Source organism: Cervus elaphus, chromosome 10 (genome assembly GCF_910594005.1).
Source record: "Cervus elaphus chromosome 10, mCerEla1.1, whole genome shotgun sequence".
Taxonomy (NCBI): Eukaryota; Metazoa; Chordata; class Mammalia; order Artiodactyla; family Cervidae; genus Cervus; species Cervus elaphus.
Window position 1 is genome coordinate 15,973,657 of NC_057824.1, and position 12,849 is coordinate 15,986,505.

Below are 12,849 nucleotides of genomic sequence, written 5' to 3' on the forward strand. Positions count from 1 at the left end.
GACGGTCGTCCTGGTCACGTGGCCCCGCCGGCGCCCACGTGACCCAACGGCGCCGCGGGGCGCGCGCGGCCTTCTGGGAGTTGCAGTCCCGCCGCCCGGCGCTGGCTGGGCGGGGCGGAGAGAGAGCCGGCTGCACGGGGAGTCCGCACAGCGGTGCATACAGACCCGCCTCTCGGGACGGGTCCCCAGGCAGCAAACGATTGTGCTGAGGACACACCATAACCCTGTGGCCTTCCTGCAGAAAACGCTGCACTGAGCGCATCACACGGGGAAAATCCAGTTGAACCCCAATTTCGGGACAGTGCCATCTAGACAGCTCTTCCTGCAGTGTCAGCGTCCACCCAGAAACACCGAGGAACACCAAGAGACCGCCCTGGATGACAGGAGATTAAGAGCCGGGCAACCGAGGCTGCTCGTGGGCCTGGCATCTGGGGGACAATTGGCAAAGATCAGACAGGCACTGTGCATTAGGTAGGGGTGTTACTGCGGCGCCCAAACCTGGGGCGTGATCTTCGTCTGGGTGTCATATCAGAAAAGCCCATTTCTTCTGGAGACAGCACTGAGATATTCAGGGATGTGATGTGATGTCTGCAGCGTAGCCTCAGGTGATTCACAAGCTAATGGTAATCACAGTATGTAGTTACGCACAGAGGGAGAAAGCAAGCTGGTGGGATGTTAGCACGGATGAAACCAGGGTAAATACACCTGTGCCACGTATTCTTCTTGTAACTTTTTTCTTTAAATTTGAAGCTTTTCAGGAATAAAGACATTTTAGAAGTTCTTTATAGGCTTCTCCCACATGTTTCAAAATAAAACCAAAACTGAAACCAAAATAAGAGGAAGGAAGCCCAACAGGATTGTAAGTTTTCTCCAGGATTGCAAAAGGTGTGACCTGGCTTTGCCCTTTTGCCGGATAAGAACAATCATGTGCCAGCCCTGTCTGTGGAGGCCTGGAGGCTACAGAGTGAAGCTGGCTCAGGCTCCGAGGAACGGTGGGGTTGGTTCTCGACTGAAGGGAGTGGGCAAGTGCAGATTGTATGAAGCCCAGGCCTGTGGAGAGCTGCACAGAGCTATGGGGAAGTGAGAACAGGCCTGGGGACGAGGGGTCCAGAGGGGAGGCCCCTCTGCACTCTTCCGTCCTCCCTACCCAGGAACGCAGCAGACTCAGGTCAGAGGTGGGGTTGATAGGATTCGAGGTGGGTGTGGCTCCTGTCACTCACCCATCGGGGATCCCCGTGACTTACTCAGCCTCCCCTGCCCCAAAACCTAGACGGGCTTCCCCTACACTCCTCGGTGGAAAGCCCAGCCCTGCCCAAATGTCTAATGACCTGAGTTCCCACCAGTCTCCCCTACAAACACCTTCCTAGGCGGGTCTGCCCTCCTGGAGAGGCCCCACCAAGCACCCCGATGCAGGGCGGCAGACAGCCCACTGCCACGCTACCTCTGCCAAACGCCCACCGTTTCAGCATCTGTGAACACTGGGCAGAAATGCTGCTGTGAAAGCTAACGGACGATGCTGTGGTGTTAGAACAGGTGTTCGTAACATGCCTAAAAGCTGCGGAGGGCGGGAAACGGCCTGCATGTTCTCTCAATGCTGGCGACCCAGCTGTCCCTGAAGAAAGACTTCCTAATCAAATTAGTCTTCCCCCAGAAGATGTCATCTCTCCCTCCTCAACAGTGCAATGCAGCCAGGGTTACAGAAAAGGCCAGAGGAGCCTGGGAAAGGAGAGACTGAGATGGGCAGCTCTCCGTGAAGACGGACATGCCCTGGGGAAGTGCCAGGGGAAGCAGAACTTTGTGGTTCCGGGACCTTCCTGTGGCCACCCGGGGGGGTTTCCAGACCTGGGATTCATCCTCTGACCTTGACTCATGGATGGCTGGGGAATGGGCTGGGAAGCGGGAGGGGAGGTGGCTGGCTAGACTGGCTAAAGGCCTGGGATCACAGCTAAGAGGCCCCAGGGACTGATTTCAGCGCCCCACCCCCACCCCCGCCCACGGAGCAGGCCTGTTTCGAGACTTAGTGATTCTAAGCTTTTCCGACAGATGAACAGACGTGCCCGCCGCCCCCACCACCCACACCCCAACGCTGCTCTTTTCTGTGCCTACAGATCAACTTTCAGGTTCTGAGATCTTGCAAGGATTAATTTACATCACAGTGATTCTTTTTCTTTTTTTTTCTCCTGGGCTGAGTCCTAACCACTGGAGTGCCAGGGAATTCCCCACACCTGTTCTGTCAATGCATTTTTTCTTTTTTAACTTGCCATGATTCAGAATTCTAAAAAAAAAAAGAAAGCTGTTAAAAACAATACCCAGTACTGGCACGAATGTGGAGTTATGGCAACCAATCATAGAATGCCGGCGGGGATATAAAACAATGCAGTCACTTTGGAAAACAATTTGGTGGTTTTTTTGAAAGTTTAAACATGATTTTATCATTTAACCCAGGAATTCCACTGTTAGGTATCCGCTCAAGAGAAATAGAAATGTGTGTCTATACAAGGACTCAGAGGAGGGTGTGCACAGCGGCTTCATTCACAGGGGCCCCCAACTGGAAACCACCCAAGTTTCCATCGACTGATGAATGGATAAACAAAACATGGGTCATTATGACAGAAGGTCATTCAGCTACACAATGGAATGCAGCAGACAGACGCTACAACACAGACCTGGAAAGCACGATGCTCGGTGAGAGGAGCCAGACGCCGAGGACCACACAGGGAAGGAGTCCATTTATGTGAAACGTCCAGAACAGGCAAATCCAGAGACCGAAAGCAGGAGAGTGGGTGCGGAGCTGGGGGAGGGGCTGTGTGGGGACAGGAGTGACCCTAACAGGCATGATGTCTTTATGGGGGTGGGGGGAACAATGTAAATGTTCTAAAGCTGGATCATGGTGATGGTTGCAAACTTAGCAGATTGACTACAAATCTTCGAACTCTACACTAAGAATGGGTGAATTTCATAGTATGTAAAAGCATTGCCCGTCCTTAATGTGTGTTTCTGAGTAGCCTGTTTCCTTTGCAAACCCCCTTCCCAGCAGCTCTGGTAGCCTCACCAGCTGTGTCAAGGAACCTTGATGGACCCCCAGGGGGAAGGAGCTGCAGGGCCAGGAAATGGACTCTCCGGCCCTTCTCATGAGAGATGTTGGAACAGGGAACAGACAAACAGAAACTCTCACAAGCCTCATGGAGAGAGGACCACGGCAGCTAACACAAGGAAAAGAGTTTTCCAGGAACCAGCCTGTGGCTGCCGCAAACCCACACCCAGGAAGCGTGGAGCTAGAGCCCAGCACCGCCCTGTGGCCGATCAGTTGTGCTGAAATGATGTCATACTACAAAGTGGGGTGTTTGTGAGAACACTGCAGTGAAGGGGAGAATGCAGTCCTGGGGGCCCTGAGGCCCGGCTCTGCCTGTGCCGGCCCCCCACCCCCCATGGAATGCCCACCTCCTGTGTTAGAGGGCAGGTGAGCCTGGTCCAGGTCGGGGGCAGCAGCCTGCCCCTCAGTCTGAGTAGGGGCCCTCTATGGACTGTGCAGGGTTTCGGGGTGCCACCGTGTGAGCGCCACTGCTGTGTATACGGTGAGCCCTCAGGGACACAGCTGTAGGCAGGTGCAGTTCACCCTCTGCACGAATCCGCCCACCGACGTGGCATTGGCCAGCGTCAGGATGGCACCCGTCGGGAGCGCCTTCCCCATGGCCAAGTTTGAAATCTCCCCAGGGACCAGCACGCGGTCCCATATGGCCAGGCCTGCCATGCTCCCCACAAAGGCCTCCGAGCTGTCAAACCCGCCCCCGACGCGGTCTTGCTCCTGGCCTAGCACAAGGGACCCTCCTGGGGGGATCTCGTACCCCTCCCTGAAGCGGGAGCCGGTGGCCACGAGCCTTCGGTCCACGTGGAGCCAGTACCTGCCCAGGATGGACGTCCAGATGACACACACGTGGTGCCACTGGCCGTCTAGCAGTGGCTGGAGGGGCAGCTCCCTGAAGGCCGGGTCTCCGATCACAAAGTGGACAGAGCCGGGGGCCAGGGAGTCGCGGCCGTGCAGAACCAGCTTGTTGTCATTTTCCTCAGTGGCGTAGGACAGGAGGGTGCCCAGATGTTCCGCAGCCGTGCGGACCCAGCTGCAGATGGACAGGGCCCGCAGACCCGTGATGAAACCGGGGCGGAGGAAGCCCACATTCGCGGTGGAGGCGTTTGGGAAGATGAGTGCAGGGCCCACGTTGCAAACTAGAAACAGACGAGGGAGGGGAGTCAGCCTGCGTCTCGGGGGCGGCGCCTCACTTGTCCTCACGTGACCTGTGCCGTCTCCCAGATGGCAGGACTGACGCCAGGGTACCTGGCCAGCCGCGCTTCTCATAGCAGGGAGCCCGGGATGAGTGTCTCGTGGCTGCTGGGACAACCCCCCCCACAAATGCAGCAGCTCAAAACAAAACCCAAAGTTAGCATCTCACAATCTGGGTGTCAGAAGTCCCCACGGGTCTCTCTGAGCTGAAGATCACGGTGTGGGTGGGGCTGGTTCCTTTGGAGGCTCCAGGGAGTAGCCCTTCGCTGCCCTCTGACCTCTGCTCCTGACTCACATTGCTGTCCCTGATGCTGAGCCCCTCTCCTGAGGACCCTGGGATGAGGTCGGATCAGCTCCCATCTCAGGGAGCTGGATGGACTTCACATTAGTAAGTCCTCTTGCCATGTGAGGTGACGCAGCCACAGGGGCTGGGGCCAGGACGTGGGCATCTTTGGCGGCATCATCCTGCTGACCAGACTTCCTCCCAAATCTGCCTGAAGGAGGGTGGGTGGGGCGGGGGCGGGGGGGAGCCTGCATTTCTAGCTCCAGGGTAGAAGCGGGGGCTCCTGTCATGATCCAGGGCAGCAGTTCTCAACGGACATGCCTGTGTGCCCGGGGAACATCCAACAACACCTGCAGACGGTTTTGGTTGTCAGGACTTTGGGGGTCCCCAAACTTACAGCCCTGCTTTCCTGGGAGCCCTGTTGATTCCCTGCAGGTCAGCCAGTCAGCTCAGTCTTACTGGTGAGGCCCCCAGAGCCATGCAGATGGAGGGAGACCTGCTCCAGACTAATGCGCCCTGAGGGCTGCAAGGCCAGACTGGGAGCAGCCGGGCCACAGCTGAGAGTTCAAGGCGGGTGGAGGCCAGAGAGGTGCCGAACACCTCTTGGTGCCCTGGAGGCCCCTACAGCTGGGGATGACCCGACCCCAGGTGCCCCTGGTGGAGAACCCTAAGCTGGCGATGTGAAGTGGCAGAGGCCAGGGGCCCTCCACGAGTGGGCACAGACCCCACGGGCTACAGACCGGGGCCCCGGCCCTGCAGGAAAGATCCTGCTGGTGACAGCTGAAGATGCCAGCCCTGACCCGTGTGATCACCAACGCTGAGTGGGGATTTACTGCCCGCAGGCAGCACCCCACTCGTGGGTGTGCCAGGCGGCCTGATCTGCAGGCAGGCCATCTCCTGGGCGGTTCCTTTCTTCAAAGGTGGGGCGTGTCGGGGTATGAGGGACTGAGGGCTAAGCAGGCCCCCAAGGGAGAGGTGGAGAGTGATGGGGGCGGGCAGGCGTGGTGCTTACCCTCACCTGGGCTCTCGGGGGGCCACGCCTGCTGCTTGCCTAGACCCACGGGCTCTTGTGCTCCCTGGAGACGGTCAGCGAAGTCCAGAGGTGGGTCCCGGGGCTCAGACGGAGCTCTGGACGCCTGCCTGCCCCCCTGCAGCTGCGGGGTGCTCCGGTTCGATGGCCTAGATGGGGCCAGGGTTACCTTTGGGGCAGCGGGGCTGGGGCTGGCCACACGCAGCTGGCCCTCAAGAGCGGCCAGCCTGGCGCCCTGGCTCTGGACGAGGGGCGTCAGGTGGAGCAGCGTGTCCTGCAGGGCCCGCACATCCCGGGCCAGGCCGGAGATAGCGGCCCTCTGTGTCTCCTGCTCCCGGGCGCACCGTGCGCTGCCCTCGCTCACGGCGGCACTCAAGGCCAGCAGCCTGAGGTCCACCTTCTGGCCTCGGCGCTGCGTCCTCCGCACCCAGGTCTGGAGGTGGCCCAGCTCGCCCTGCATGGCCGCCTGCGACTGGTTGAGCGCCAGGGCCATGGCCCGGCTCTCACGGGCCAGGCTCTGGAACCGGGCCTCGACGTCGAAGGACAGGTTGTAGTGGCTGGCAATGCCCTGCAGGTGCGTCAGGGTCACCTCTTGGAACCTCTGAAACTGCGGAGAGGACACAGGTGGCCCCGGGGGCTTGGTCTTCAGGGCAGCTCGGTGAGGTGACTGACCTTCGCCACCAGCTCCCCCGCGCTGAGCTCGCAGCTGCAGGATGACCCCAGACCTGCGCTGCAGGGGGCGAGGGCCCCCGGGCGGCTCCCACCCCTTCCTGCAGCCACACTCTTCACTCCCCTGGTGAGGGCGGGCTGCTTGTGTGGGGATCAAAGTGGGGAGGGCTTGGGCTCCTAAGAGCCAGCCCTGGCCCCACACAGGAGTCTCTGCTCCACGGGGGACCTGAGACCTGGTGCCCCGAGGCCCAGCAGGCCCCAGCACACCTGTGGGTACCCTCCTCGGGGTCACCCCAAGCCCGCCCACCCTCACACACAGCTGGCTTATCTTCAGAAGGAGCCCACCAAACCTGTTTTGCTATTTCAACCATAGGTGAAAAGTCAGCCCATAAAAACTGCAAACTCCACTTTGAGCTCACAGAGCACAGAAACTTAGCATTGTTTCTGCATCATCTCTGCTTCGCCTGCTGTCAATTAAAAACCTCTACCGCCCCAGACAGTAGGTACACTTACCTGCTCTTCTAGTCTATGGAGCCTCTCAAAAAATGGTTTTCGTTGCCCCACAGGGCTGGTTGCTCGCGACAAAGCTCCATGTAGATATATTTGCAGAAGGATGAGCAAGAAAGGCAGGGTTCTTCCCGTCGGGCTGCCCATGCTGAGAAGGGGCGAGAGGCGCCCTGAATGCAGGAGGACGGTCTGCTTGGAGCTGGGCCTTCACTAGGCTCGCTTGCCTCTCCCGGGGGTGGCTTCCCTTCTTCCCCTCTGGCGGGTAGTCAGGTGCCTCCCACCACCTTGATGAGAGGCATTCGCTCTGGAGACTTGAGGTTCCCAAGGACACAGGCTGAAAACAGATGCAGCGTCTTTGGAAAATAGGTCTACTGGGTACAAGGCCTGGTCCAACTGGCTCGGATTCGAGCAGGGTGATTGCTTTAGCAGGAGCACACAGACTCATGTTCCCACCAGAGAAGTGGAGGTAGCCCAGGGACCCTGGCAGGGGCAGGGGCTCCTTAGAGCCGTCTGCCGTGCACAGCGGATCCAGATCCATGAGGCCCCTCCCTCATCCTTGGAGGAGGCAATAGAAACAGAATTGGGAGCTGTGTTAATTCATCTCGGGCCTTGGGCTGTGAAGTGGGCTGAGTGGTAGGTCCCAGCCTAACCCTGGTGCCTGCAAATGAGAGCTTATTTGGGAAAAGGGTCTTTGCAAATACAATTAAGGATCTTGAGATGAGGTCATCTTGGATCATCCGTATGAGTCCCAAGTCCAAGGATAAGTGTCCTGAGACAGAGAGAAGACACGCAGGGGAGAGGGCCGTGTAAGGCGAAGGCCAAGGTTGGGGTGGAGCTGCCCCAGGAACACAAGGAGCTGGGGGCAGGGCGGGGGGCTGAGGACCCTCTCAGGAGCCTCGGGGGCAACGTGGTCCTGCCAACACCCTGATCTCCGACTTCCGGGCTCCAGGGCTGCCAGGGAAAGCGTGGCTGTTTAAGCTCCCCTATTTGTGGTCATTGGTTACAGCAGCCCCAGGAGACAACACAGGCCGCCTGCCTAAGTGAACGGGCGGCAGAGACCTCATTCCAGGGCCAGGTCCATGGCCAGTGTTGACCCAGTGAAGGGAGCGGGAGAAAACCACGGTCAAGGCGGAGACTTCCAGGTGAACAAGGCACCGGGCACAGAAACTGGTCTCCTCTCTCTCCCCAGGGTCACTCTGATGGCAGCCAAAGGACACAGCCTGGAGGAGCCACAGGGCAAGAGAAGAGATGCAGCAGCTGCCCCGGGGAGCAGAGGAAGGGGCAGAGGGGACCCGGGCGGGCAGGGAGCGGGTCTGTGTCCTGGGGCTGCTGCACCCCGTGACTACCCTGGGGGGCGGGCACAGGAGTTCATTCTCCCCCGGCTCTGGCAGCGGGAAGCCTGTGGTGGAGGGGTCAGCAGGCCCACCCTGGACCCAAAGGCTCTCGGGGAGGATCCCCCTGCCGCTCCCGGGGCAGCCTCGCCCCAGTCCCAGCTCCGTCTTCACAAGGCCTTCTCCCCCATGTGTCTCTCCTCTTCTGTCCAACAAGGACACCAGTCATGGGATCTAGGGCCCACCCAGATAATCCAGGGTGATCTTATCTCGAGATCCGAAACTTGGTTACATCCACAAAGACCCTTTTTCCAAATAAGTTCACATTTATAAACACAGGGCTTAGGACTTGGATGTGTTTCTTGGCGGCTACCATTCAGTCCATTACAGGGAGGTTTGAGGGGTTGGGGGCTGTCCAGGGATGGTAGGGGGCTGGGGCGGTGTGCAGACTGGAGAGAAGAGACTCTTGTCAGTCTGAATACAGAATTGCCGGCCCCCTGCCTCCTCCCTCACCTGCTGCGCTGGGTGGCTGCTCCTGCCCACCAGCCCAACCCCAGGACGTGGTCAGCTGGTTCTCTGAAGCCGTGATGTCCAATCCCCCGTCCCATGAGGCTAGACTGGGTGGAGATCCACTGCAGGTATAAAATGCACCCTGGATCCCAGGATTTAGTATAAAAAAGGAATGAGAAATGCTTCCTCAATCATCAGATTTTATGTATGATTATATGTTGAAATGGTAATAATATTTTAGATGGACTGGGTTAAATAAAATAATGTTTTAAAAATTAATTTCAACTGTTTCTACTTTTTATTAAGACTACTAAAATATTCAAAATTAAATATGGAGCTCATGTCATTGTTTGACTGGACAGTGTCACCTTGGAGAAAGACTCTGGGTTTGCAGGCCCCCAGGCAGAAACAGGGGTTTTCCTTTGACTCTCTTTCATCATCCATTCTTTAAAAAAAAAATGGTGGAAAAAATATATATCATAAGATGCACTCATTTTAAGGGTGAAACTAACAACATGGTATTGAAGTAAGTATCTACCTATTGGACTGTGGGAATCTGAGGGTTCTGCCAGCTTCTGGAGAGCAGCAGACAGGGACCTTCCCCAGGCACCTGCCCCCAGGCAGGAGGAAGGAGGGAGCTTCTTCAGTCCAGGCAGAAAACCTGCTCTTACTAACATCATGGGCAAGAGCTTCCTGCACTCCACCAAATGAACTTCCAACCACAGGGGAGACAGAAATCTGCCCAAACAGAAAAGGAACCAGGAGACAATGCAGAGGGCCAAGGAAAGGCTCAAAAGTAATCTAAAGAACACCTTCAGAAAGACAAGAAAAGCTTTGTGTCCACAAGGCAAGAAATGGATGCTGTGGGAAAAGGAATAATCAGAAAGGAAGAAGCTGCTCCTGGAAATGAAAAGCACAATTTTCCAAGATACAAAGAAGTAATAACGTAAAATGCAAATAAATAAATAAGTAGAATAGAAAAATTAAAAGGCAAAGTTAAAGCAGTTGGTCAGAAAATAGGCAAAAAGGCAAAGAGATGGAAAAGAAGAGCCAAAACACTAGATTGATCTCAGTCCAGTGAAAAGACACTACAGAGCGTGAGACTACAGGGAAGGGGGGAAGGAATCACTAGGAGGATAATCTGTGAAGCTGCTGCAGACAAGGGCATCCATCATTTGAAGACCTCGTGGCAGAGAGCCCCAGGCCAAGGGACAACTACAAGGCTTATCTTTAAGTGTCAGACACCACAGATGAGAAGAAGATTCTAAAAGTGTCAGAGGAAAAAACCTGGTCACCTGTGGATTGAGGCTCCCCCAGAGGGCTGTTGGCCACCTCAGCAGCAAGGCTGGCTGCCAAAGACAGGGGTCAAAACTTGATGACTCTGAATGAAATGATTTTCATTTAAAACTGAGCAGGGCTTCCCTGGTGGTCCACTGGTTAACAATCCATCTTGCAACTCGAGGGACACCATTCGATCCCTGGTCCGGGAAGATCTCACATGCCCTGAGCAACTATTGAGCCAGGACTCTAGAGCCCAAGAGGTGCAACCACTGAAATCAGCCCACCCAGAGCCCGTGCCCCGCAATGAGAAAAGCCACCGCAGTGAGAAGCCTGCACAATGCAACAAAGAGTAGCCCCTGTTCGAGGCAACCAGAAAAAGCCTGAGTGCAGCATCGCAGAATGTAAATAAATCTTGAACAAAACAGAGCAGTTGGAATGGCCAGTTAGCTCAGATGGTTAGAGAATAATACTGATAAATTGTGTATCTATGGGGAGGGAGGTGGGAGGGGGGTTCAGGATGGGGAACACATGTAAATCCATGGCTGATTCATGTCAATGTATGGCAAAAACCACTACAATATTGTAAAGTAATTAGCCTCCAACTAATAAAAATAAATGGAAAAAAATTGTGTATCTATGAATAGCTCAAATGTGAATCTACCTGGAGCAAAGGATAAAATCATTTTTCAGATATGCAAAGGGTTAAGAAATTTATCCTCTGTGCCGTCTCTTGAGACGTTACTGAGTGACAGGATTCAGAAAAATGTGGGGATAGAGGGAGAAGGAAGCAGCTGTAGGAGCCAGGAATGAGGGCTGTAGTCCAGAAGCTGCCTGCGAGGAAGGGGCAGAGAGTCCCAGCAAGGCAGCATCCTCTCCTCCTCCCTCCTTCGCACCCACATCCAACCCATCTGGTCTCCCCCAGGTGAGCCCCTTCTCATCACCTGACCCCTGGCTGTTCTCACACCGGCTGCCTCTCTGGGCTTTCTGTATCCACGGTTGCCCCCTACCGTACACTCTCCTAACTGCACCCTGGGTAGACCCCTCTTGATGAAAGTGTAAGAGGAAAGTGAAAAAGCTGGCTTAAAACTCAACATTTATGTATGGAAAGAGTAACATGGAAACTTACATTACCATATGTAAAATAGATAGCCCACAGGAATTGGCTGTATGGCTCAGGAAACTCAAACAGGGGATTTGTATCAACCTAGAGTGGTGGGGTGGGGAGGGAGGTCCAAAAGGGAGGGGATACATGTATACTTACGGCTGATTCATACTGAGGTTTGATAGAAAACAACAAAATTCTGTAAAGCAATTATCCTTCAATTAAAAAATGAATAAATTTTAAAAATGTTTGATTTAGACTCACAAAAAAACAAAAACTCAACATTCAGAAAACTAAGATCATGGCATCCAGTCCCATCATTTCATGGCAAATAGATGGGGAAACAACGGAAAAAGTGAGAGACTTTTATTTTCTTGGGCTCCAAAGTCACTGCAGATGGTGACTGCAGCCGTGAAATTAAAAGATGCTTGCTCCTTGGAAGAAAAGCCATGACCAACCTAGACAGCATATTAAAAAGCAGAGACATTACTTTGCTGACAAAGGTCGGTCTAGTCAAAGCTATGGTTTTTCTAGTGGTCATGTATGGTTGTTAGAGTTGGATTATAAAGAAAGCTGAGCACTGAAGAATAGATGCTTTTGAACTGTGGTGTTGGAGAAGACTCTTGAGAGTCCCTTGGATTACAAGGAGATAAAACCAGTCAATATTCATTAGAAGAACCGATGCAGAAGCTGAAACTGCAATACTTTGGCCACCTGATGCAAAGAACTGACTCATTTGAAAAGACCCTGATGCTGGAAAAGATTGAAGGCAGGAGGAAACGGGATCGACAGAGGATGAGATGGTTGGAATGCATCACCGACTCGATGGACAGGAGTTTGAGTAAACTCCGGGAGTTGGTGATGGACAGGGAAGCCTCACGTGCTGCAGTCCATGGGGTCGCAAAGAGCTGGACACAACTGAGCGACTGAACTGGCTCTTAGGGCACTCATTTTCTTACCCCACCCAATTTTTCTTACCACTATTTGCTATCTGATATATTGTACTATTAATTCTTTGGCCACCTGATGCGAAGAGCTGACTCATTGGAAAAGACTCTGATGCTGGCAAAGATTGAAGGGAAAAGAGAAGAGGGCAGCAGAGGATGAGATGGTTAGACAGCATCATTGACTCAATGGACATGAATCTGAGCAAACTCTGGGAGATACCGAAGGACAGGGGAGCCTGGGGTCACAGAGTCAGGCATGACTTAGTAGCTGAAAGACAACAGCTATTGTACCTGTACTCTACTGTCTCCTTGACATGTGGACACAAACTTTGCTTCAGTCTCTGCTCTACAAGAGTGCCTGCTGGCACAGCAGGCATTCAGTTGACGTATGTTGAATTTATAACTGTTTCCCAGGTTTCCCTTCAACACCTCCTGGGCTGAAGATCTTGCCAGAACTTCGCCACTCCCCAAGGTCACCATAGGACGTTCTGCCAAGATGGAAGGTCCTTTATCTGTGCTGTGAGTTGTGGCAGGTGGCTATCTAGCCCTTGACACGTGGACAGTGCGACCAAGGAACTGGCCTGGTGGCTGGGGGCTACCGTGCTGAATGTTGCCGCCCCTCCCCCAGGATACCCATCAGCACCCGAAGTCACCTCCGTTGCGACTGCTTCCTAGTCCGGGCCCTGCCTCAAGGCGGGCAGCGAGGCCGCACACGCGATCGGGGCTCAGTAGGAGCTTGTGTGTAGGGTGCGCACGTGTGGGCTCAGGAGAGAAACGGGGCTCTCGGGCGGAGGGAGGGAGGAGGTCACCCTGGGAAGATGCACGCGGTGGCAGAGCGAAGGCCTGCAGGCGCGAAGCAGCTAGGTCCCGAGCCACTTGCGGCTCAGCACAGAGAAAACCACCCCGCCCA

At 54.9% G+C, this 12,849-nt stretch overlaps 1 protein-coding gene across 1 annotated transcript; it reads right to left on the bottom strand.

Annotated features, from left to right (window-relative positions):
• Nucleotides 1-2,228: 2,228 nt before the first annotated feature.
• PTX4 (pentraxin 4) lies at nucleotides 2,229-7,306 on the bottom strand. The gene is made up of 4 exons (XM_043915626.1): nucleotides 7,222-7,306; nucleotides 6,775-6,938; nucleotides 5,575-6,199; nucleotides 2,229-4,224 (listed from the first exon to the last, which is right to left on the bottom strand). Exons 1-4 carry the CDS (start codon nucleotides 7,304-7,306, stop codon nucleotides 3,584-3,586), a joined length of 1,515 nt encoding a protein of 504 aa, XP_043771561.1. The 3' UTR covers nucleotides 2,229-3,583.
• Nucleotides 7,307-12,849: the final 5,543 nt, after the last annotated feature.

What these genes read in the sequence shown, in the direction of transcription:
- PTX4 (XM_043915626.1), bottom strand. Translation starts at nt 7,306, where the DNA reads ATGGATCTGGATCCGCTGTGCACGGCAGACGGCTCTAAGGAGCCCCTG. An exon ending in TCCATAGACTAGAAGAGCAG is followed by an intron (nt 6,200 to 6,774) that starts GTAAGTGTACCT and finishes TCCTCTCCGCAG; the next exon opens with TTTCAGAGGTTCCAAGAGGT. An exon ending in CCCCGAGAGCCCAGGTGAGG is followed by an intron (nt 4,225 to 5,574) that starts GTAAGCACCACG and finishes GTCTGTTTCTAG; the next exon opens with TTTGCAACGTGGGCCCTGCA.